This window comes from Nerophis lumbriciformis, linkage group LG37 (genome assembly GCF_033978685.3).
Source record: "Nerophis lumbriciformis linkage group LG37, RoL_Nlum_v2.1, whole genome shotgun sequence".
NCBI lineage: Eukaryota > Metazoa > Chordata > Actinopteri > Syngnathiformes > Syngnathidae > Nerophis > Nerophis lumbriciformis.
This window is the reverse complement of record NC_084584.2, coordinates 5,653,446-5,676,108: the sequence shown is the minus strand read 5'-3', so window position 1 is coordinate 5,676,108 and position 22,663 is coordinate 5,653,446. Positions and strand designations below refer to the sequence as shown.

Sequence of the window (22,663 nt, the reverse complement as noted above, 5' to 3'; positions counted from 1 at the left end):
CCGCATCTCACAGTTCAGGTAGTTTATACAAATCAGGCTTGACGACGTATGGAGGAGTGGTTTACTATATTTCTACTCTGATAACCATGTAAATAAACAGGTCACACTTCTTTTACTAAAAAGTAAGTAAATTAATTACAAAACGATAATAAATTGTACCAAATCGTTCATAAAAAGTCAGGCTTTCGTCCGCATTGTCCAACGGTCAGAAAGTCGTCCTCTCAGTAAATGATGAATTCATGTGGTGATTCTTTTGGTCCATTTCAGCTGTTAATAACAATATATAAATTATACATGTCAGTGTTTATCTGTAAATAACATCATATAAATAATACATGTCAGTGTTTATCTGTAAATAACATCATATAAATAATACATGTCAGTGTTTAGCTGTAAATAACAATATATCAATAATAAATATCAGTGTTTATCTGTAAATAACAATATATGAATAATACATGTCAGTGTTTAGCTGTAAATAACAATATATCAATAATAAATATCAGTGTTTATCTGTAAATAACAATATATGAATAATAAATGTCAGTGTTTATCTGTAAATAACAATATACAAATGATAAATTTCAGTGTTTATCTGTAAATAACGTCATATAAATAATAAAGGTCAGTGTTTAGCTGTAAATAACAATATATAAATAACACATGTCAGTGTTTAGCTGTAAATAACAATATATAAATAATAAATGTCAGTGTTTAGCTGTAAATAACAATATATAAATAATAAATGTCAGTGTTTATCTGTAAATAACAATATATAAATAATACATGTCAGTGTTTATCTGTAAATAACAATATATAAATAATACATGTCAGTGTTTATCTGTAAATAACAATATATAAATAATACATGTCAGTGTTTAGCTGTAAATAACAATATATCAATAATAAATATCAGTTTTTATCTGTAAACAACAATATATGAATAATACATGTCAGTGTTTATCTGTAAATAACTATATATGAATAATAAATGTCAGTGTTTATCTGTAAATAACAATATACAAATGATAAATGTCAGTGTTTATCTGTAAATAACGTCATATAAATAATAAAGGTCAGTGTTTATCTGTAAATAACAATATATAAATAATACATGTCAGTGTTTAGCTGTAAATAACAATATATAAATAATAAATGTCAGTGTTTATCTGTAAATAATATATAAATAATACATGTCAGTGTTTATCTGTAAATAACAATATATAAATAATACATGTCAGTGTTTATCTGTAAATAACATCATATAAATAATACATGTCAGTGTTTAGCTGTAAATAACAATATGTAAATAAGACATGGCAATGTTTATTTGTAAATAACAATATATAAATAATACATGTCAGTGTTTAACTGTAAATAACAATATATCAATAATAAATATCAGTGTTTATCTGTAAATAACAATATATAAATAATACATGTCAGTGTTTATCTGTAAATAACATCATATAAATAATACATGTCAGTGTTTAGCTGTAAATAACAATATATCAATAATACATGTCAGTGTTTAGCTGTAAATAATCAATCAATCAATTCCTTTTATTGTCATAATAACACTTAAGTCATGATTGATTGATTTGAAATAACAACATATAAATAATAAATGTCAGTGTTTATCTATAAATAACAACATATAAATAATAAATGTCAGTGTTTATCTCTAAATTACAACATACAAATAATACATGTCAGTGTTTATCTGTAAATAACAATATATAAATAATACATGTCAGTGTTTATCTGTAAATAACAATATATAAATAATACATGTCAGTTTTTATCTGTAAATAACGTCATATAAATAATACATGTCAATGTTTATCTGTAAATAACAATATATAAGTAATACATGTCAGTGTTTATCTGTAAATAACAATATATAAATAATACATGTCAGTGTTTGGCTGTAAATAACAATATATCAATAATACATGTCAGTGTTTATCTGTAAATAACAATATATAAATAATAAATGTCAGTGTTTATCTGTAAATAACAATATATAAATAATACATGTCAGTTTTTATCTGTAAATAACGTCATATAAATAATACATGTCAATGTTTATCTGTAAATAACAATATATAAGTAATACATGTCAGTGTTTATCTGTAAATAACAATATATAAATAATACATGTCAATGTTTATCTGTAAATAACAATATATCAATAATACATGTCAGTGTTTATCTGTAAATAACAATATATAATAGTCAGTGTTTATCTGTAAATAACAATATATGAATTATAAATGTCAGTGTTTAGCTGTAAATAACAATATATAAATAATAAAGGTCAGTGTTTATCTGTAAATAATCGATCAATCAATCAATTCCTTTTATTGACATTTAAGTCATGATTGATTAAAATAACAACATATAAATAATAAATGTCAGTGTTTATCTGTAAATAACAATATATAAATAATACATGTCAGTGTTTATCTGTTAGTAACAATATATCAATGTCAACACAGTAGTAAAATCACAATGAACACTTAATAATAAGCTCTTAAAATAAGGAATATGTAAGAAATGCTTCATAAAGTGTAAGAAAATAGTGCAAAGTGTGAAAATGTAAACATAGAGAAACATGAGAAGAACTATTTTCTGCAGGTTTAATGCCAGGAGGTTACAGCTGTGCTCTAAAAGGTGAGCTAAGGTGGTGTGGCATTAACGGGCCTGCATTGCATCATTTACAGACCACATGGGTCTGACCACGATCCCTTTTGAAAAAATTATCCAAAAAACGTTTCCCTCTTTTATCCACAATTTCTTCCTCTTCTCACTCCATGCAAAGAATCAACCAAACTTGATAGTTGATACCGTCACCCGATTGGCCGATCAGTGCTCCTGACCCTGTCCTTGTTCCAGGTGAACATCTTCCACTGCGGCTGCGTGGTGGTGGAGGTGCGAGACTACCGGCAGTGTGCCAGCACCAAGATGCCCTCCTACCAGAGCAGACACGTGCTGCTCAGGCCCACCATGCAGGTACCACCCACACACATCTTAACATGCGCACAGCTTAACTTAACTTAACTTAACTTAACTTAACTTTGTTCCCCCCGTGCAGACTCTTGTTTGTGACGTGCACGCCATGACCAGCGACCACCACAAGTGGACACAGGTACCTCAAAGTCACCATGTAGAGCATTTACACTGATCCAACACGCTGTGGTCTACTTTAGAAATTACCCTACCGCTTGTCAGCTAGCGATTAGCGTGACGTTTTTCCGCTAGCAATTAGCGCGTTATCAGTTATCAGCCAGCGGGTAGCGTGCCAGTTGTTAGCCAGCGTTTAAAGGTGCAAATTACTAGCCTGCGATTTGCTCGCTAGTTGTCCGCCAGCGCTTTGCGTGCCAGTTTTTGGCTAGCGATTAGTGCGCCAGTTGTCAGATAGCGATTTACGGCGCAAGCTGACAGCTACCAATTGGTGTTCTGGTTGTCAGCTGGCGATTAGCGTGGCGGTTAACAACTGGCGATAAGCGTGCCTGATTGCAGTAGCAATTGGCGCACCGATTGTGAGCTGGCGATTAGAGTGCCAGTTGTCTGCCAGCGATTAGTTCACCGGTTGTTGGCTAACAATTAGCTTGCGGATTTTCCGCTAGCAATTAGTGCGACAGTTGTTAGCCAGCGTTTAAAGGTGCTGCAATTTGCTCGCGAGTTGTCCGGCAGCGCTTTGCGTGCCAGTTTTTTGCTAGCGATTAGCATGCTGGATGTCAGATAGCGATTTACGGCGCAAGCTGACAGCTACCAATTGGTGTTCTGGTTGTCAGCTGGCGATTAGCGTGGCGGTTGTCAACTGGCGATAAGCGTGCCTGATTGCAGTAGCAATGAGCGCACTGATTGTGAGCTAGCGATTAGAGTGCCAGTTGTCTGCCAGTGATTAGTTCTAACAATTAGCGTGCGGATTTTCCGCTAGCAATTAGTGCGGCAGTTGTTAGCCAGCGTTTAAAGGTGCAAATTGCTAGCCTGCGATTTGCTCGCTAGTTGTCCGCCAGCGCTTTGCGTGCCAGTTTTTGGCTAGCAATTAGCACGCCAGTTGTCGAGATAGCGATTTACGGCGCAAGCTGACAGCCACCAATTGGTGTTCTGGTTCTCAGCTGGTGATTAGCGTGCCTGTTTGCAGTAGCAATTAGCGCACCGATTGTGAGCTAGTGATTAGAGTGCCAGTTGTCTGCCAGCGATTAGTTCTAACAATTAGCTTGCGAATTTTCCGCTAGCAATTAGTGCGCCAGTTGTCAGCCAGTAATAAGCGTGCAAGTTGTTAGCCCTTGTTTTCAGGCGCAACGTGCTAGCTAGCAATAAGTGCGCATGTTGTCTGCTAGTGTGCCAGTTTTCAGCTGGCAATTAGTGCACCGGTTGTCAGCTAGCAATTAGTGCACCGGTTGTCAGCTAACGATTGGTGCTGATTTTCAGTTAGCAATTAGTGCGCCAGTAGTCAGCCAGCCATTAGCGTGGAAGTTGTTAGTTGTTGTTCATAGGTGCAAGCTGATAGTGGTCCGCTAGCGATTAGCGTGACAGTTTTCAGCTATCAATTAGCACACTACTTGTCAGCTAGCGATTAGCGTGCACCTGTGCAATAATCGTGCAGTTTGATCCGCATCTTGACATGCCACACCTGTGAGGTGGGTTGGATTATCTTGGCAAAGAAGAAATGCTCACTAACACAGCTTTGTGAACAATGTTTGAGAGGAATAGGTCTTCTGTGTATGTAGTAAAAGTTTGAGTTTGACTCATGAAAAGATTCAGAAGTACTTTATTAATTAACCTCTTAAGGCCCAAGCTGTTTGTTTACATGCTTTTTTTTTTATTTCTCTCTTTGCTATTTGGGCTTATTGGACCCTAATTAGACTAAAAACTAAGAATCATCTTTTGATATGATGTACTTAGTCCATAAGTACACAAATGTGTACTTCATGTTTAGTGACATGCTAATTCTTATTTTTACACTTTTTTTTTCCCAAATTCTATTGTGTGTTACACTCTTCTGACACCACCAGATGGCAGTATAAGTGTCCACATAAGCGACCATAAGACCCCAATTCAGTAGTGTGCACAATTTTGGAAATAATAATATAATATAATACAAAAAAAAGGTGAGAAACAGGTAAACGTTGGGGAGGGGGGAGGGGGAAGTTAAAAAATATTCAGTCAAAGGCTGGACTCCAGGGAGGGGGTCCAGACTGAGGCCAAGGAAAAAAAAATCTCATAGCCATAGCACACAAACATGTTATATAGAATCCACAAAACTTGCAACTAGTCAGCCATTCATCGCTCCTAAGGGATTTTTATTAAATTTTTTTTTTTTTTTTTTGGATGGTAGAAAAACAAAAGTGTTGGGTTAGGGTTAGGGTAACCCTAACCCTAACCCCTAACCCTAACCCTTAGGGTAACCCTAACCCTAACCCTAGCTTTTCTCTAGTGACTCAAAGTGCTTTTACATAGTCAAACCCAATATCTAAGTTACATTGAAACCAGTGTGGGTGGCACTGGGAGCAGGTGGGTAAAGTGTGACTAGGATGGCGGAAGCGGGGAATCGAACCTGGAACCCTCAAGTTGCCGGCACGGCCACTCTACCAACCGAGCTATACCGCCCCAAGTAGTTGGTCTGCGCTCCGTCTCTCCCATCAGTTTGGGGGTCCAGACTGAGGCCAAGGAAAAAAACCTCATAGCCATAGCACACATAAACATGTTATATAGAATCCACAAAACTTGCAACTAGTCAACTAGTCAGCCATTCATCGCTCCTATAGGATTTTTATTTTTTTGGGGGGGGGGATGGGAGCAAAAACAAAAGTGTTGCGTTGATATTTTTGTTCAGTACAAGTAGTGAAGTGAAGTATATTTTATATAGCACTTTTCTCCAGTGACTCAAAGTGCTTTTACATAGTGAAACCCAATATGTAAGTTACATTGAAACCAGTGTGGGTGGCACTGGGAGCAGGTGGGTAAAGTGGGACTAGGATGGTGGAAGCGGGGAATCGAACCTGGAACCCTCAAGTTGCCGGCACGGCCACTCTCCCAACCGAGCTATACCGCCCTAAGTAGTTGGTCTGCGCTCCGTCTCTCCCATCAGTTTGGGGGTCCAGACTGAGGCCAAGGAAAAAAACCTCATAGCCATAGCACACATAAACATGTTATATAGAATCCACAGAACTTGCAACTAGTCAGCCATTCATCGCTCCTATGGGATTTTTTTTATTTTTTATTTATTTTTTGGGATGAGAGCAAAAACAAAAGTGTTGCGTTGATATTTTTGTTCAGTACAAGTAGTGAAGTGAAGTATATTTTATATAGCGCTTTTCTCTAGTGACTCAAAGCGCTTTTACATAGTGAAACCCAATATGTAAGTTACATTGAAACCAGTGTGGGTGGCACTGGGAGCAGGTGGGTAAAGTGTGACTAGGATGGCGGAAGCGGGGAATCGAACCTGGAACCCTCAAGTTGCCGGCACGGCCACTCTCCCAACCCGAGCTATACCGCCCCAAGTAGTTGGTCTGCGCTCCGTCTCTCCCATCAGTTTGGGGGTCCAGACTGAGGCCAAGGAAAAAAAAACTCATAGCCATAGCACACATAAACATGTTATATAGAATCCACAAAACTTGCAACTAGTCAGCCATTCATTGCTCCTAAGGGATTTTATTTTATTTTTTTTGGGATGGGAGCAAAAACAAAAGTGATGCGTTTTTCACAAGTTACATTGAAACCAGTGTAGGTGGCACTGGGAGCAGGTGGGTAAAGTGTGTCTAGGATGGCGGAAGCGGGGAATCGAACCTGGAACCCTCAAGTTGCCGGCACGGCCACTCTACCAACCGAGCTATACCGCCCCAAGTAGTTGGTCTGCGCTCCGTCTCTCCCATCAGTTTGGGGGTCCAGACTGAGGCCAAGGAAAAAAAAACCATAGCACATATAAACATGTTATATAGAATCCACAAAACTTGCAACTAGTCAACTAGTCAGCCATTCATCGCTCCTAAGGGATTTTATTTTATTTAATTTTTTGGGGGGATGGGAGCAAAAACAAAAGTGATGCGTTGATATTTTTGTTCAGTACAAGTAGTGAAGTGAAGTATATTTTATATAGCGCTTTTCTCTAGTGACTCAAAGCGCTTTTACATAGTCAAACCCAATATCTAAGTTACATTGAAACCAGTGTGGGTGCCACTGGGAGCAGGTGGGTAAAGTGTGTCTAGGATGGCGGAAGCGGGGAATCGAACCTGGAACCCTCAGTTGCCGGCACGGCCACTCTACCAACCGAGCTATACCGCCCCAAGTAGTTTGTCTGCGCTCCGTCTCTCCCATCAGTTTGGGGGTCCAGACTGAGGCCAAGGAAAAAAACCTCATAGCCTTAGCACACATAAACATGTTATATAGAATCCACAAAACTTGCAACTAGTCAGCCATTCATCGCTCCTATGGGATTTTTTTTATTTTTTATTTTTTTTTTGGGATGAGAGCAAAAACAAAAGTGTTGCGTTGATATTTTTGTTCAGTACAAGTAGTGAAGTATATTTTATATAGCGCTTTTCTCTAGTGACTCAAAGCGCTTTTACATAGTGAAACCCAATATCTAAGTTACATTGAAACCAGTGTGGGTGGCACTGGGAGCAGGTGGGTAAAGTGTGACTAGGATGGCGGAAGCGGGGAATCGAACCTGGAACCCTCAAGTTGCCGGCACGGCCACTCTCCCAACCGAGCTATACCGCCCCAAGTAGTTGGTCTGCGCTCCGTCTCTCCCATCAGTTTGGGGGTCCAGACTGAGGCCAAGGAAAAAAACCTCATAGCCATAGCACACATAAACATGTTATATAGAATCCACAAAACTTGCAACTAGTTAGCCATTCATCGCTCCTATGGGTTATTTTTTTTTTTTTTTTTTTTTTTTGGGGGGGGGATGAGAGCAAAAACAAAAGTGTTGCGTTGATATTTTTGTTCAGTACAAGTAGTGAAGTATATTTTATATAGCGCTTTTCTCTAGTGACTCAAAGTGCTTTTACATAGTCAAACCCAATATCTAAGTTACATTGAAACCAGTGTGGGTGGCACTGGGAGCAGGTGGGTAAAGTGTGACTAGGATGGTGGAAGCGGGGAATCGAACCTGGAACCCTCAAGTTGCCGGCACGGCCACTCTCCCAACCCGAGCTATACCGCCCCAAGTAGTTGGTCTGCGCTCCGTCTCTCCCATCAGTTTGGGGGTCCAGACTGAGGCCAAGGGAAAAAAACCTCATAGTCATAGCACACATAAACGTGTTATATAGAATCCACAAAACTTGCAACTAGTCAGCCATTCATCGCTCCTATGGGATTTTTTTTTTTTTTTTTTTTTTTTTTTGGGGATGAGAGCAAAAACAAAAGTGTTGCGTTGATATTTTTCTTCAGTACAAGTAGTGAAGTATATTTTACATAGCGCTTTTCTCTAGTGACTCAAATCGCTTTTACATAGTGAAACCCAATATCTAAGTTACATTGAAACCAGTGTGGGTGGCACTGGGAGCAGGTGGGTAAAGTGTGACTAGGATGGCGGAAGCGGGGAATCGAACCTGGAACCCTCAAGTTGCCGGCACGGCCACTCTCCCAACCGAGCTATGCCGCCCCAAGTAGTCGGTCTGCGCTCCGTCTCTCCCATCAGTTTGGGGGTCCAGACTGAGGCCAAGGAAAAAAACCTCATAGCCATAGCACACATAAACATGTTATGTAGAATCCACAAAACTTGCAACTAGTCAACTAGTCAGCCATTCATCGCTCCTAAGGGATTTTTTTATTTTTTTTTTTGGGATGGGAGCAAAAACAAAAGTGATGCGTTGATATTTTTGTTCAGTACAAGTAGTGAAGTGAAGTATATTTTATATAGCGCTTTTCTCCAGTGACTCAAAGTGCTTTTACATAGTCAAACCCAATATCTAAGTTACATTGAAACCAGTGTGGGTGACACTGGGAGCAGGTGGGTAAAGTGTGACTAGGATGGTGGAAGCGGGGAATCGAACCTGGAACCCTCAAGTTGCCGGCACGGCCACTCTACCAACCGAGCTATACCGCCCCAAGTATTTGGTCTGCGCTCCGTCTCTCCCATCAGTTTGGAAGTCCAGACTGAGGCCAAGGAAAAAAACCTCATAGCCATAGCACACAACCATGTTATATAGAATCCACAAAACTTGCAACTAGTCAGCCATTCATCGCTCCTAAGGGATTTTTATTTAATATTATTTATTTTTTTGGGATGGTAGAAAAACAAAAGTGTTGCGTTGATATTTTTGTTCAGTACAAGTAGTGAAGTGAAGTATATTTTATATAGCGCTTTTCTCCAGTGACTCAAAGTGCTTTTACATAGTCAAACCCAATATCTAAGTTACATTGAAACCAGTGTGGGTGGCACTGGGAGCAGGTGGGTAAAGTGGGACTAGGATGGCGGAAGCGGGGAATCGAACCTGGAACCCTCAAGTTGCCGGCACGGCCACTCTACCAACCGAGCTATGCCGCCCCAAGTAGTTGGTCTGCGCTCCGTCTCTCCCATCAGTTTGGGGGTCCAGACTGAGGCCAAGGGAAAAAAAACTCATAGCCATAGCACACATAAACATGTTATATAGAATCCACAAAACTTGCAACTAGTCAGCCATTCATCGCTCCTAAGGGATTTTTATTTTATTTTTTTTATTTTTTTTGGATGGTAGAAAAACAAAAGTCTTGCGTTGATATTTTTGTTCAGTACAAGTAGTGAAGTGAAGTATATTTTATATAGCGCTTTTCTCCAGTGACTCAAAGTGCTTTTACATAGTCAAACCCAATTATCTAAGTTACATTGAAACCAGTGTGGGTGGCACTGGGAGCAGGTGGGTAAAGTGTGACTAGGATGGCGGAAGCGGGGAATCGAACCTGGAACCCTCAAGTTGCCGGCACGGCCACTCTACCAACCGAGCTATACCGCCCCAAGTAGTTGGTCTGCGCTCCGTCTCTCACATCAGTTTGGGGGTCCAGACTGAGGCCAAGGAAAAAAACCTCATAGCCATAGCACATATAAACATGTTATATAGAATCCACAAAACTTGCAACTAGTCAGCCATTCATCGCTTTTTTTTTGTTTTTTTGTTTTTTTGGGATGAGAGCAAAAACAAAAGTGTTGCGTTGATATTTTTGTTCAGTACAAGTAGTGAAGTATATTTTATATAGCGCTTTTCTCTAGTGACTCAAATTGCTTTTACATAGTCAAACCCAATATCTAAGTTACATTGAAACCAGTGTGGGTGGCACTGGGAGCAGGTGGGTAAAGTGTCTTGCCCAAGGTCGGACACAACACAACGGCAGTGATTAGGATGGTGAAAGCGGGGATCGAACCTGGAACCCTCAAGTTTCTGGCACGGCCACACTATGTCAGGCTCAAACACTGATGACATCTATTAAACAGACGAGAAGCAAGGAATCATGCAGAGGCAGAGTTCAATTTGGCTCAATATATGATTACACAAAAATGCAAATGTGTTGACGCTGGTGATATCGCCCCGTCTCTGCTTTGTCTGCGTCCCGGTACCCGATGTTCGGCCTTGGCGGTCAGCACTGATACGAGAGCTTTGCACAGATAGAAAAATACAGATAATAACAATAGCAACGGTCCTTAAGCATAAAGTTGTGTGATAATATATACCGTATTTTTCGGAGTATAAGTCGCACCTGCCGAAAATGCATAATAAAGAAGGAAAACAACATATATAAGTCGCACTGGAGCCCGGCCAAACTATAAAAAAAACTGCAACTTATAGTCCGAAAAATACGGTACATGATTATTCTAACACTCTACCAACCGAGCTATACCTCCCAAAGTAGTCGGTCTGCGCTCCGTCTCTCCCATCAGTTTGGGAGGTCCGAGACCCCTGGCTAAGCATGTCGCACAAGTGGTTTCCATAGCAACCGCTCTGCCCTGTGCCCCAGGACGACAAGTTGCAGCTGGAGAGCCAGCTGATTTTGGCCACGGCTGAGCCCCTGTGCCTGGACCCCTCCATCTCCGTCACCTGCACCTCCAACCGCCTGCTGCACAACAAGCAGAAAATGAACACCCGCTCCATGAAACGGTAGACGCAAACAGGAAATGTGCGACCGCACGTATATGACGCGTTAACTCTTCTTTTTTTTTTGTGCGCCAGGTGTTTCAAGAGGCACTCTCGGGCGGCGCTGAACCGCCAGCAGGAGCTGTCCCAGCTGCCCACGCCGCCTCAGCTCCGCCTCTACGACTACCTGCAGAAGAAGAGGAAGGAGAGGAAGGCCGCCCCCGCCATCGACCTGAAGATCTCCAAGATCGGAAACGTAAGCGCCCGCCTGCCACCGCCGCCGCCTTTTGTCGCGTTCTTAAACCAGTGGACTTTTCTTGCCGCCAGTGTGTGGACATGTGGAGACAGAACAACTGCCAGCTCAGCGTACCCAAAGAAATTGACGTAAGTGTGGCTTTACTCTCTTAACCCTTGTGGAATGTTCATATTGTTGTTACTCAGCCAGCGTCTGATGGACCTCTTGCATTTTATGGCTTTTAATGCCTCACAATCAAACACTTTAATGTTAAAATACTGAACAGATGTTTATTGTGCGTGCGTGCGTTCATGGTAGGAAGGAAGGAAGGAAGGAAGGAAGGAAGGAAGGATTATATGTAATAGAAATGTGTAGTAAGGGGGGTGTATGGTGTGCGTGCGTGCGTGCGTGCGTGCGTGCGTGGTAGGTAGGTAGGTAGGAAGGAAGGAAGGAAGGAAGGAAGGACATCCATTTCCGGGTCCAGTGGACCCGGATATCTTATATGTAATATAAATGTGTAGTAGGGGGGGTGTATGGTGTGCGTGTGTGCGGGGTAGGTAGGTACGTAGGTAGGTACGTAGGTAGGTAGGAAGGAAGGAAGGACATCCATTTCCGGGTCCAGTGGACCCGGACATCTTATATGTAAAAGAAATGTGTAGTAGGGGTGGTGTGCGTGGTAGGTTGGTAGGTAGGAAGGAAGGAAGGAAGGACATCCATTTCCGGGTCCAGTGGACCCGGACATCTTATATGTAATAGAAATGTGTAGTAGGGGTGGTGTGCGTGGTAGGTTGGTAGGTAGGTAGGAAGGAAGGAAGAAAGGAAGGAAGGAAGGAAGGAAGGAAGGACATCCATTTCCGGGTCCAGTGGACCCGGACATCTTATATGTAATTTAAATGTGTAGTAGGGGGGGTGTATGGTGTGCGTGTGTGCGAGGTAGGTAGGTGCGTAGGTAGGTACGTAGGTAGGTAGAAAAGGAAGGAAGGAAGGAAAGACATCCATTTCCGGGTCCAGTGGACCCGGACATCTTGTATGTAAAAGAAATGTGTAGTAGGAGTGGTGTGCGTGGTAGGTTGGTAGGTATGTAGATAGGAAGGAAGGAAGGAAGGAAGGAAGGAAGGACATCCATTTCCGGGTCCAGTGGACCCGGACATCTTATATGTAATAGAAATGTGTAGTAGAGGTGGTGTGCGTGGTAGGTTGGTAGGTAGGGAGGAAGGAAGGAAGGACATCCATTTCCAGCTCCAGTGGACCCGGACATCTTATATGTAATAGAAATGTGTAGTAGGGGTGGTGTGCGTGGTAGGTTGGTAGGTAGGTAGGAAGGAAGGAAGGAAGCAAGAAAGGAAGGAAGGAAGGAAGGAAGGACATCCATTTCCGGGTCCAGTGGACCCGGACATCTTATATGTAATTTAAATGTGTAGTAGGGGGGGTGTATGGTGTGCGTGTGTGCGAGGTAGGTAGGTGCGTAGGTAGGTACGTAGGTAGGTAGAAAAGGAAGGAAGGAAGGAAAGACATCCATTTCCGGGTCCAGTGGACCCGGACATCTTGTATGTAAAAGAAATGTGTAGTAGGAGTGGTGTGCGTGGTAGGTTGGTAGGTAGGTAGATAGGAAGGAAGGAAGGAAGGAAGGAAGGAAGGACATCCATTTCCGGGTCCAGTGGACCCGGACATCTTATATGTAATAGAAATGTGTAGTAGAGGTGGTGTGCGTGGTAGGTTGGTAGGTAGGAAGGAAGGAAGGAAGGAAGGACGGACGGACATCCATTTCCGGGTCCAGTGGACCCGGACATCTTATATGTAATAGAAATGTGTAGTAGGGGGGGTTTATTGGTGTGCGGGGTAGGTAGGTAGGTAGGTAGGTACGTAGGTAGGTAGAAAAGGAAGGAAGGAAGGAAAGACATCCATTTCCGGGTCCAGTGGACCTGGACATCTTATATGTAAAAGAAATGTGTAGTAGGGGTGGTGTGCGTGGTAGGTTGGTAGGTAGGTAGGAAGGAAGGAAGGAAGGAAAGACATCCATTTCCGGGTCCAGTGGACCTGGACATCTTATATGTAAAAGAATTGTGTAGTAGGGGTGGTGTGCGTGGTAGGTTGGTAGGTAGGTAGGTAGGAAGGAAGGAAGGAAGGAAGGAAGGAAGGACGGACATCCATTTCCGGGTCCAGTGGACCCGGACATCTTATATGTAAAAGAAATGTGTAGTAGGGGGGGTGTATGGTGTGCGTGTGTGCGGGGTAGGTAGGTAGGTACGTAGGTAGGTAGGAAAGACGGACGGACGGACATCTTATATGTAATAGAAATGTGTAGTAGGGGGGTGCGTGCGTACGTGGTAGGAAGGAAGGAGTCTGGACGGACATCCATCCATCCATTGTGTAGGGGGGGGTTTATTGTGTGTGTGTATCTACACTCACACACCATAAACCCCCCCCCCCCCCCTACACATTTCTATTCCATATAAGATGTCCAGGTCCACTGGACCTGGGGCTAATAGAAGTGTGGAAATTGATGTTCTGCGTAACACACACTAGGGATGTCCCGATCCAGGTTTTTGCACTTCCGATCCGATACCGTTTTTGCATTTCCGATCCGATACTGATACTGACCTATCCGAGCATGTATTAAAGTTTAAAGTTATTTAGCCTACTTAGTTGTCAGAATCATGTTGAAAAGGGTTTTAGTATTCTTGATAACAACTAGCCAGCTGAATTAGGGGAGTTTGAATAATACACAATGGTTGGTAACAAGAAACTGACCTGTTTATTCAAGGATAAACACAAAATAGACAAAATGATACATGACAAACAGAAATGGCATCATTGAACTAGGGCTGGGCGATATGGCCTTTTTTTAATATTGCGATATTTTAAGGCCATATTGCGATACACGATATATATCTCGATATTTTGCCTTAGCCTTGAATGAACACTTGATGCATATAATCACAGCAGTATGATGATTCTATGTGTTTTGATTGATTGATTGAGACTTTTATTAGTAGGTTGCACAGTGAAGTACATATTCCGTACAATTGACCACTAAATGGTAACACCCCAATAAGTTTTTCAACTTGTTTAAGTCGGGGTCCACTTAAATTGATTCATGATACAGATATATACTATCAGATATATACTATCATCATAATACAGTCATCACACAAGATAATCACATTGAATTATTTACATTATTTATAATCCGGGGTGTGGAGGGGGGCGCCGGATGTAAGTGTCAAAAAGACAGCCAAAAGAGTTTGATATGAGAATAAATCGAAAGTTAAAATATAGGGTAGAAATGCACCCATTTGCAGGAAATGTAGTCTTGATTTTCAACATTTTCTTTCAAGGCTTGCATGTCTACATTAAAACATTCTTCTTCATTCAAGGCTTGCATGTCTACATTAAAACATTCTTCTTCATACTGCATTAATATATGCTACTTTTAAACTTTCATGCAGAAAAGGAAATCACAACTAAAAAAATCACAAATTTTTTCATACGGTGTTGATGTGGAAATGTTTGCCTCTGCATTTTGATGGTGTGGACGTGTGGCACCGAACGGAGATAAGCGTCTCGACAGACGTCACAATATTTGAACAATGATGACGAAAACTGTTTTCTCTGTCGTGTCCGTGTGTCGAAAATTGTTATGCGCTTATTATTTTATTTTATTTTGTGCGTGGCATAGATTTGCTATGCGCAGAGGACGCTTAAACAGTGCGCAATTGCACAGGCGAGCACCTTAGAGGGAGCGTTGCTCGCACGGCTGCGCTAGCATCACAGCTAACGTTAGCCATGCTGCTACCTCTCTGCTCGGGGAGGACATATACGTATGTGACGTATGTCGTGACAGTATGTGACGTATGTCGTGACAGTATGTGACGTGTGTAAGAAGGTGCGCTTGCTGTCTGTGAGAGGGAGACACAGGAAAGAGTGAGAAGAGCCTGTCGTGTAATGCCAGCAGCTAAAAGCAACTGCGTGGGAATCCACAGACCTGTGGATGTGTTGAAGGTGTGTTGGAAAATGCGGAATGGAAATTACGGCGCAGCAGAAAAGTGGAATATATCATTTAAATCAGTGCGTTGGAAAACACGGACCGGAGTTTTTTTTTAAACTGGATCTGGATCGGCATTTTCCCATGCCTTGCCGATACGCAATTTTTGGCAAATATCGGCAGCCGATCCGATCCAAATATCGGATTGGGACATCCCTAACACACACACACACACACTTCTATTACATATAAGATGTCCGGGTCCAATGGACCCGGAAATGGATGTCCTTCCTTCCTTCCTTCCTTCCTTCCTTCCTTCCTACCTACGTACCAACCTACCTACCTACCTACCTAAAATAAATTAATTGTATCATTTTTCTTTTAATCAAAAAATGAAAACGGGTCCCACAGACCCCAACACCACACAAGGAAATGAAAGTTGTTTGTTTGCAGGTGGAGAAGTATGCCGTGGTGGAGAAGTCGCTACAGCTGGAAGATTCTCAACCTACGACTGTGATCTGGCCTGCTGAGGTAAGAGTGTGCATTTATTCCCAGTCCAAAGTAATAACAATTAAAAAATGCACTTTCAATTCCCAACGAATCTCAAAGTGCAACAATGGGTGTAGGGTTGTACGGTATACCGGTATTAGTATAGTACCGCCATACTAATGAATCATATTTGGTACTATACCGCCTCTGAAAAGTACTGGTCTGCGCCCCCACGTCATTGTCACGTCATGACATTGCTGATTTTCAAGCAGAGGAGCATGTTCGGCAGCGCACACACACGGAGTACTTACAAGCAGACACAGTGTGTAGACAGAAAAGGGAGAATGGGCGCATTTTGGCTTAAAAAGTAAAGATAAAGGTGAAGTTATAACACTGAAACACCCTCAGGAAGAGGTGCTTTAAGTTTTAGCTACTTCTAAATCACTAATCCTTGTCTCCATGGCGACGAATAAAGTAAGTTACTTACAGGTGCCATTATCACTGGAGGACGAGGAATAGCTAAACATGCTTCACTACACACCGTAGTTCACGGCGTCAAAATGTTAACAAACGCCATGGGTGGATCTACACCTGACATCCACTGTAATGATACCAAGTACAGAAGCGTAGTCGCTACTACTATGATTACATCGATATTTTTTTGCATCACAAAATCTTCTTCTGATCCGTACAGGAAGTCGTGGACGACTACACGTTTGAGTGTGAGGTCGGGGGTCAAGCCCAGAGGACCAAGGTGTCCATCTTCCAGTCGCTGGGTGACCCGCTGGTGTACGGCAAGATCTACTGCGCCAAAGACGCCAAAACTGAGGAGGACGGCACCGACCTGAAGCTCATACATCCTCCGTAAGTCGAGGCTTTCTTTTACCAATTTCACCACAACAAAACTTGAAATCAGGGGTCTCCAAAGTGTGGCCTGGGGGCCAACTGCAGCCCATAGCTAATTTTTTTAAGAATTTTAGGGGGATTTTATTTTTTTAAGCTGTCATTGCTCAAAAATAATAATACATCAAAATCAATGTTTTTATGAAATATTGACCTTTTCACGGCTCCAATTACTTCCACTTTGAAGTATTTTGTGGGGAAAAGATTGCATAATTTGTGCGTTTTGCCATAAAAAAACAAGCTTACAAAAGGGGCATAAAGCAAAAACGTGAAAGAAATCATGAAAATGTATGATTGACAGATAGATCTGAAGTTGATCTAGAGACATATGCATTGAAAGTAAAAATAAAAAAAAAAGACTTATTTTTTACACTTATTTAATTTTGGGTCCCCAAGAATTTTAGGGGGATTTTATTTTTTTAAACTGTCATTGCTCAAAAATAATAATACATCAAAATCAATGTTTTTATGAAATATTTGACCTTTTCACGGCTCCAATTACTTCCACTTTGAAGTATTTTGGGGGGAAAAGATTGCATAATTTGTGCGTTTTGCCATAAAAAACCAGGCTTACAAAAGGGGCACAGAGCAAAAACGTAAAAGAAATCATGAAAATTTATGATTGACAGATAGATCTGAAGTTGATCTAGAGACGCATGCATTGAAAGTAAAAAAAAAAAAAAAAAAGTCTTATTTTTTACACTTATTTAATTTTGGGTCCCCAAGAATTTTAGGGGGATTTTATTTTTTTAAACTGTCATTGCTCAAAAATAATAATACATCAAAATCAATGTTTTTATGAATTATTGACCTTTTCACGGCTCCAATTACTTCCACTTTGAAGTATTTTGGGGGGAAAAGATTGCATAATTTGTGCGTTTTTGCCATAAAAAACCAAGCTTACAAAAGGGGCACAGAGCAAAAACGTAAAAGAAATCATGAACATTTATGATTGACAGATAGATCTGAAGTTGATCTAGAGACGCATGCATTGAAAGTAAAAAAAAAAAAAAAGACTTATTTTTTACACTTATTTAATTTTAGGTCCCCAAGAATTTTAGGGGGATTTTATTTTTTTAAACTGTCATTGCTCAAAAATAATAATACATCAAAATCAATGTTTTTATGAAATATTTGACCTTTTCACGGCTCCAATTACTTCCACCTTGAAGTATTTTGGGGGGAAAAGATTGCATAAATTGTGCGTTTTGCCATAAAAAACCAAGCTTACAAAAGGGGCACAGAGCAAAAACGTAAAAGAAATCATGAAAATTTATGATTGACAGATAGATCTGAAGTTGATCTAGAGACATATGCATTGAAAGTAAAAAAAAAAAAAAAAAACTTATTTTTTACACTTATTTAATTTTGGGTCCCCAAGACTTTTAGGGGGATTTTATTTTTTTAAACTGTCATTGCTCAAAAATAATAATACATCAAAATCAATGTTTTTATGAAATATTTGACCTTTTCACGGCTCCAATTACTTCCACTTTGAAGTATTTTGGGGGGAAAAGATTGCATAATTTGTGCGTTTTGCCATAAAAAACCAAGCTTACAAAAGGGGCACAGAGCAAAAACGTAAAAGAAATCATGAAAATTTATGATTGACAGATAGATCTGAAGTTGATTTAGAGACGTATGCATTGAAAGTAAAAAAAAAAAAAAAAAGAGTTATTTTTTACACTTATTGAATTTTGGGTCCCCAAGAATTTTAGGGGGATTTTATTTTTTTAAACTTTCATTGCTCAAAAATAATAATACATCAAAATCAATGTTTTTATGAAATATTTACCTTTTCACGGCTCCAATTACTTCCACTTTGAAGTATTTTGAGGGGAAAAGATTGCATAATTTGTGCGTTTTGCCATAAAAAAACAATCTTACAGAAGGGGCATAAAGCAAAAACGTGAAAAAAATCATGAAAATTTATGATTGACAGATAGATCTGAAGTTGATCTAGAGACGTATGCATTGAAAGTAAAAAAAAAAAAGCCTTATTTTTTACACTTATTTAATTTTGGGTCCCCAAGAATTTTAGGGGGATTTTATTTTTTTAAACTGTCATTGCTCAAAAATAATAATACATCAAAATCAATGTTTTTATGAAATATTTGACCTTTTCACGGCTCCAATTACTTCCACTTTGAACTATTTTGGGGGGAAAAGATTGCATAATTTGTGCGTTTTGCCATAAAAAAACAAGCTTACAAAAGGGGCACAGAGCAAAAACGTAAAAGAAATCATGAAAATTTATGATTGACAGATAGATCTGAAGTTGATCTAGAGACGTATGCATTGAAAGTAAAAAAAAAAAAAAAAAAGACTTATTTTTTACACTTATTTAATTTTGGGTCCCCAAGAATTTTAGGGGGATTTTATTTTTTTAAACTGTCATTGCTCAAAAATAATAATACATCAAAATCAATGTTTTTATGAAATATTTGACCTTTTCACGGCTCCAATTACTTCCACTTTGAACTATTTTGGGGGGAAAAGATTGCATAATTTGTGCGTTTTGCCATAAAAAAACAAGCTTACAAAAGGGGCACAGAGCAAAAACGTAAAAGAAATCATGAAAATTTATGATTGACAGATAGATCTGAAGTTGATCTAGAGACGTATGCATTGAAAGTAAAAAAAAAAAAAAAAAAAAAGACTTATTTTTTACACTTATTTAATTTTGGGTCCCCAAGAATTTTAGGGGGATTTTATTTTTTTAAACTGTCATTGCTCAAAAATAATAATACATCAAAATCAATGTTTTTATGAAATATTTGACCTTTTTACGGCTCCAATTACTTCCACTTTGAAGTATTTTGGGGGGGGAAAGATTGCATAATTTGTGCGTTTTGCCATAAAAAAACCAAGCTTACAAAAGGGGCACAGAGCAAAAACGTAAAAGAAATCATGAAAATGTATGATTGACAGATAGATCTGAAGTTGATCTAGAGACGTATGCATTGAAAGTTAAAAAAAAAAAAAAAAATACTTATTTTTTACACTTATTTAATTTTGGGTCCCCAAGAATTTTAGGGGGATTTTATTCTTTTAAACTGTCATTGCTCAAAAATAATAATACATCAAAATCAATGTTTTTATGAAATATTTGACCTTTTCACGGCTCCAATTACTTCCACTTTGAAGTATTTTGGGGGGGAAAAGATTGCATAATTTGTGCGTTTTGCCATAAAAAACCAAGCTTACAAAAGGGGCACAGAGCAAAAACGTAAAAGAAATCATGAAAATTTATGATTGACAGATAGATCTGAAGTTGATCTAGAGACGTATGCATTGAAAGTAAAAAAAAAAAAAAAAAACTTATTTTTTACACTTATTTAATTTTGGGTCCCCAAGAATTTTAGGGGGATTTTATTCTTTTAAACTGTCATTGCTCAAAAATAATAATACATCAAAATCAATGTTTTTATGAAATATTTGACCTTTTCACGGCTCCAATTACTTCCACTTTGAAGTATTTTGGGGGGGAAAAGATTGCATAATTTGTGCGTTTTGCCATAAAAAACCAAGCTTACAAAAGGGGCACAGAGCAAAAACGTAAAAGAAATCATGAAAATTTATGATTGACAGATAGATCTGAAGTTGATCTAGAGACGTATGCATTGAAAGTAAAAAAAAAAAAAAAAAACTTATTTTTTACACTTATTTAATTTTGGGTCCCCAAGAATTTTAGGGGGATTTTATTTTTTTAAACTGTCATTGCTCAAAAATAATAATACATCAAAATCGATGTTTTTATGAAATATTTGACCTTTTCACGGCTCCAATTACTTCCACTTTGAAGTATTTTGGGGGGAAAAGATTGCATAATTTGTGCGTTTTGCCATAAAAAAACAAGCTTACAAAAGGGGCACAGAGCAAAAACGTAAAAGAAATCATGAAAATTTATGATTGACAGATAGATCTGAAGTTGATCTAGAGACGTATGCATTGAAAGTAAAAAAAAAAAAAAAAGACTTATTTTTTACACTTATTTAATTTTGGGTCCCCAAGAATTTTAGGGGGATTTTATTTTTTTAAACTGTCATTGCTCAAAAATAATAATACATCAAAATCGATGTTTTTATGAAATATTTGACCTTTTCACGGCTCCAATTACTTCCACTTTGAAGTATTTTGGGGGGAAAAGATTGCATAATTTGTGCGTTTTGCCATAAAAAACCAAGCTTACAAAAGGGGCACAGAGCAAAAACGTAAAAGAAATCATGAAAATTTATGATTGACAGATAGATCTGAAGTTGATCTAGAGACGTATGCATTGAAAGTTAAAAAAAAAAAAAAAAAAAAAAAGACTTATTTTTTACACTTATTTAATTTTGGGTCCCCAAGAATTTTAGGGGGATTTTATTTTTTTAAACTGTCATTGCTCAAAAATAATAATACATCAAAATCAATGTTTTTATGAAATATTTGACCTTTTCACGGCTCCAATTACTTCCACTTTGAAGTATTTTGGGGGGAAAAGATTGCATAATTTGTGCGTTTTGCCATAAAAAACCAAGCTTACAAAAGGGGCACAGAGCAAAAACGTAAAAGACATCATGAAAATTTATGATTGACAGATAGATCTGAAGTTGATCTAGAGACGTATGCATTGAAAGTAAAAAAAAAGACTTATTTTTTACACTTATTTAATTTTGGGTCCCCAAGAATTTTAGGGGGATTTTATTTTTTTAAACTGTCATTGCTCAAAAATAATAATACATCAAAGTCAATGTTTTTATGAAATATTGACCTTTTCACGGCTCCAATTACTTCCACTTTGAAGTATTTTGGAGGGAAAAGATTGCATAATTTGTGCGTTTTGCCATAAAAAAACAAGCTTTCTTTGACAAAAAGGGCATGAAGCAAAAACGTGAAAAAAAATCATGAAAACTTATGATTGACAGATCTGAAGTTGATCTAGAGACGTATGCATTGAAAGTAAAAAAAAAAAACATTATGACTTATTTTTAACACTTTTATTTAATTTTGGGTCCCAAGAATTTTAGGGGGATTTCATTTTTTGAAACGGTCATTGCTCAAAAATAATAATAAATCAAAACCAATGTTATGAATTATTGACCTATTTAAGGCGCCAATTTTTTCACATCAAATATTACACTTTGAAATCATTTTTTGGGGTAAAATATTGCTTATTTTGTGTTTTTGCCATAAATAACAGAGTTTAAAAAGGGCATAAAACATTAAAAAATATATATATTTTTTTTTTTCTATCAACAGATAAACCTGAAGTTCATGTAGAGATTTAAGCAATGAATACAAATATATTTAAAAAAAAATTAAACAATGCTATGACTGAGACTCTTCTGTATTGTTTTTGCAAATGAAAAATACCAAAATGGCCCCCGCAAGTTTTGGTTTTTGAGTTTGCGACCCTTAATAGAAAAATCTTGGACACACCTGCGTTAAATAATTGTCAGGTTCAAACACTGATGACATCTATTAAACAGACGAGAAGCAAGGAATCATGCAGAGACAGAGTTTGAGGAGATCCAAACTACGTTCTAAAAGTCTAGCCCGAGTGCTTCCTCTATTTATTTGGGAGGTCCCTGTTTACATCACTGAAGCTGTCGCTGAGGGAAGGGGGGTATTCTCGAGAACTCCAGTTAGACACAATATATGATTGTACAAAAATGCAAATGTATTGACGCTGGCGATATCGCCTTGTCTCTGCTCTGTCTGCGTCACGGCGGTGTTCCGCCTTGGCAGTCAGCAGGCCGTTCCTGCACACAAACACTGATACCAGACTGGATTGCCAGTTTTGCACAGACAAAGAAAAATACCACTTCAGCACAATTGACAATAATTATAGCAACGGCCCTTAAGCATAAAAGTTGTGTGATAATATATACATAATTATTCTAACAATAATAGACTGGTACTGTCCTTGCAGGTTCCTTATTGGCTCCAAGATCGATGCAGACAGGTGAGTCAGACTTCGGTTTAGGACTCTTTACGGGAACA

At 38.9% G+C, this 22,663-nt stretch overlaps 1 protein-coding gene across 3 annotated transcripts in view; it reads left to right on the top strand.

The window, feature by feature from the left end:
* Window positions 1-22,663, top strand: part of supt20 (SPT20 homolog, SAGA complex component) — an 88,334-nt gene that overhangs the window by 16,953 nt on the left and 48,718 nt on the right. For all 3 annotated transcript variants that reach the window (XM_061931523.2, XM_061931522.2, XM_061931524.2), the window contains exons 7-14: window positions 2,899-3,015; window positions 3,098-3,151; window positions 10,948-11,087; window positions 11,160-11,319; window positions 11,391-11,447; window positions 15,737-15,814; window positions 16,467-16,636; window positions 22,593-22,625. In XM_061931523.2, coding sequence (XP_061787507.1) covers window positions 2,899-3,015; window positions 3,098-3,151; window positions 10,948-11,087; window positions 11,160-11,319; window positions 11,391-11,447; window positions 15,737-15,814; window positions 16,467-16,636; window positions 22,593-22,625 — 809 coding nt within the window. The remainder of the gene's footprint in view (window positions 1-2,898; window positions 3,016-3,097; window positions 3,152-10,947; window positions 11,088-11,159; window positions 11,320-11,390; window positions 11,448-15,736; window positions 15,815-16,466; window positions 16,637-22,592; window positions 22,626-22,663) is intronic.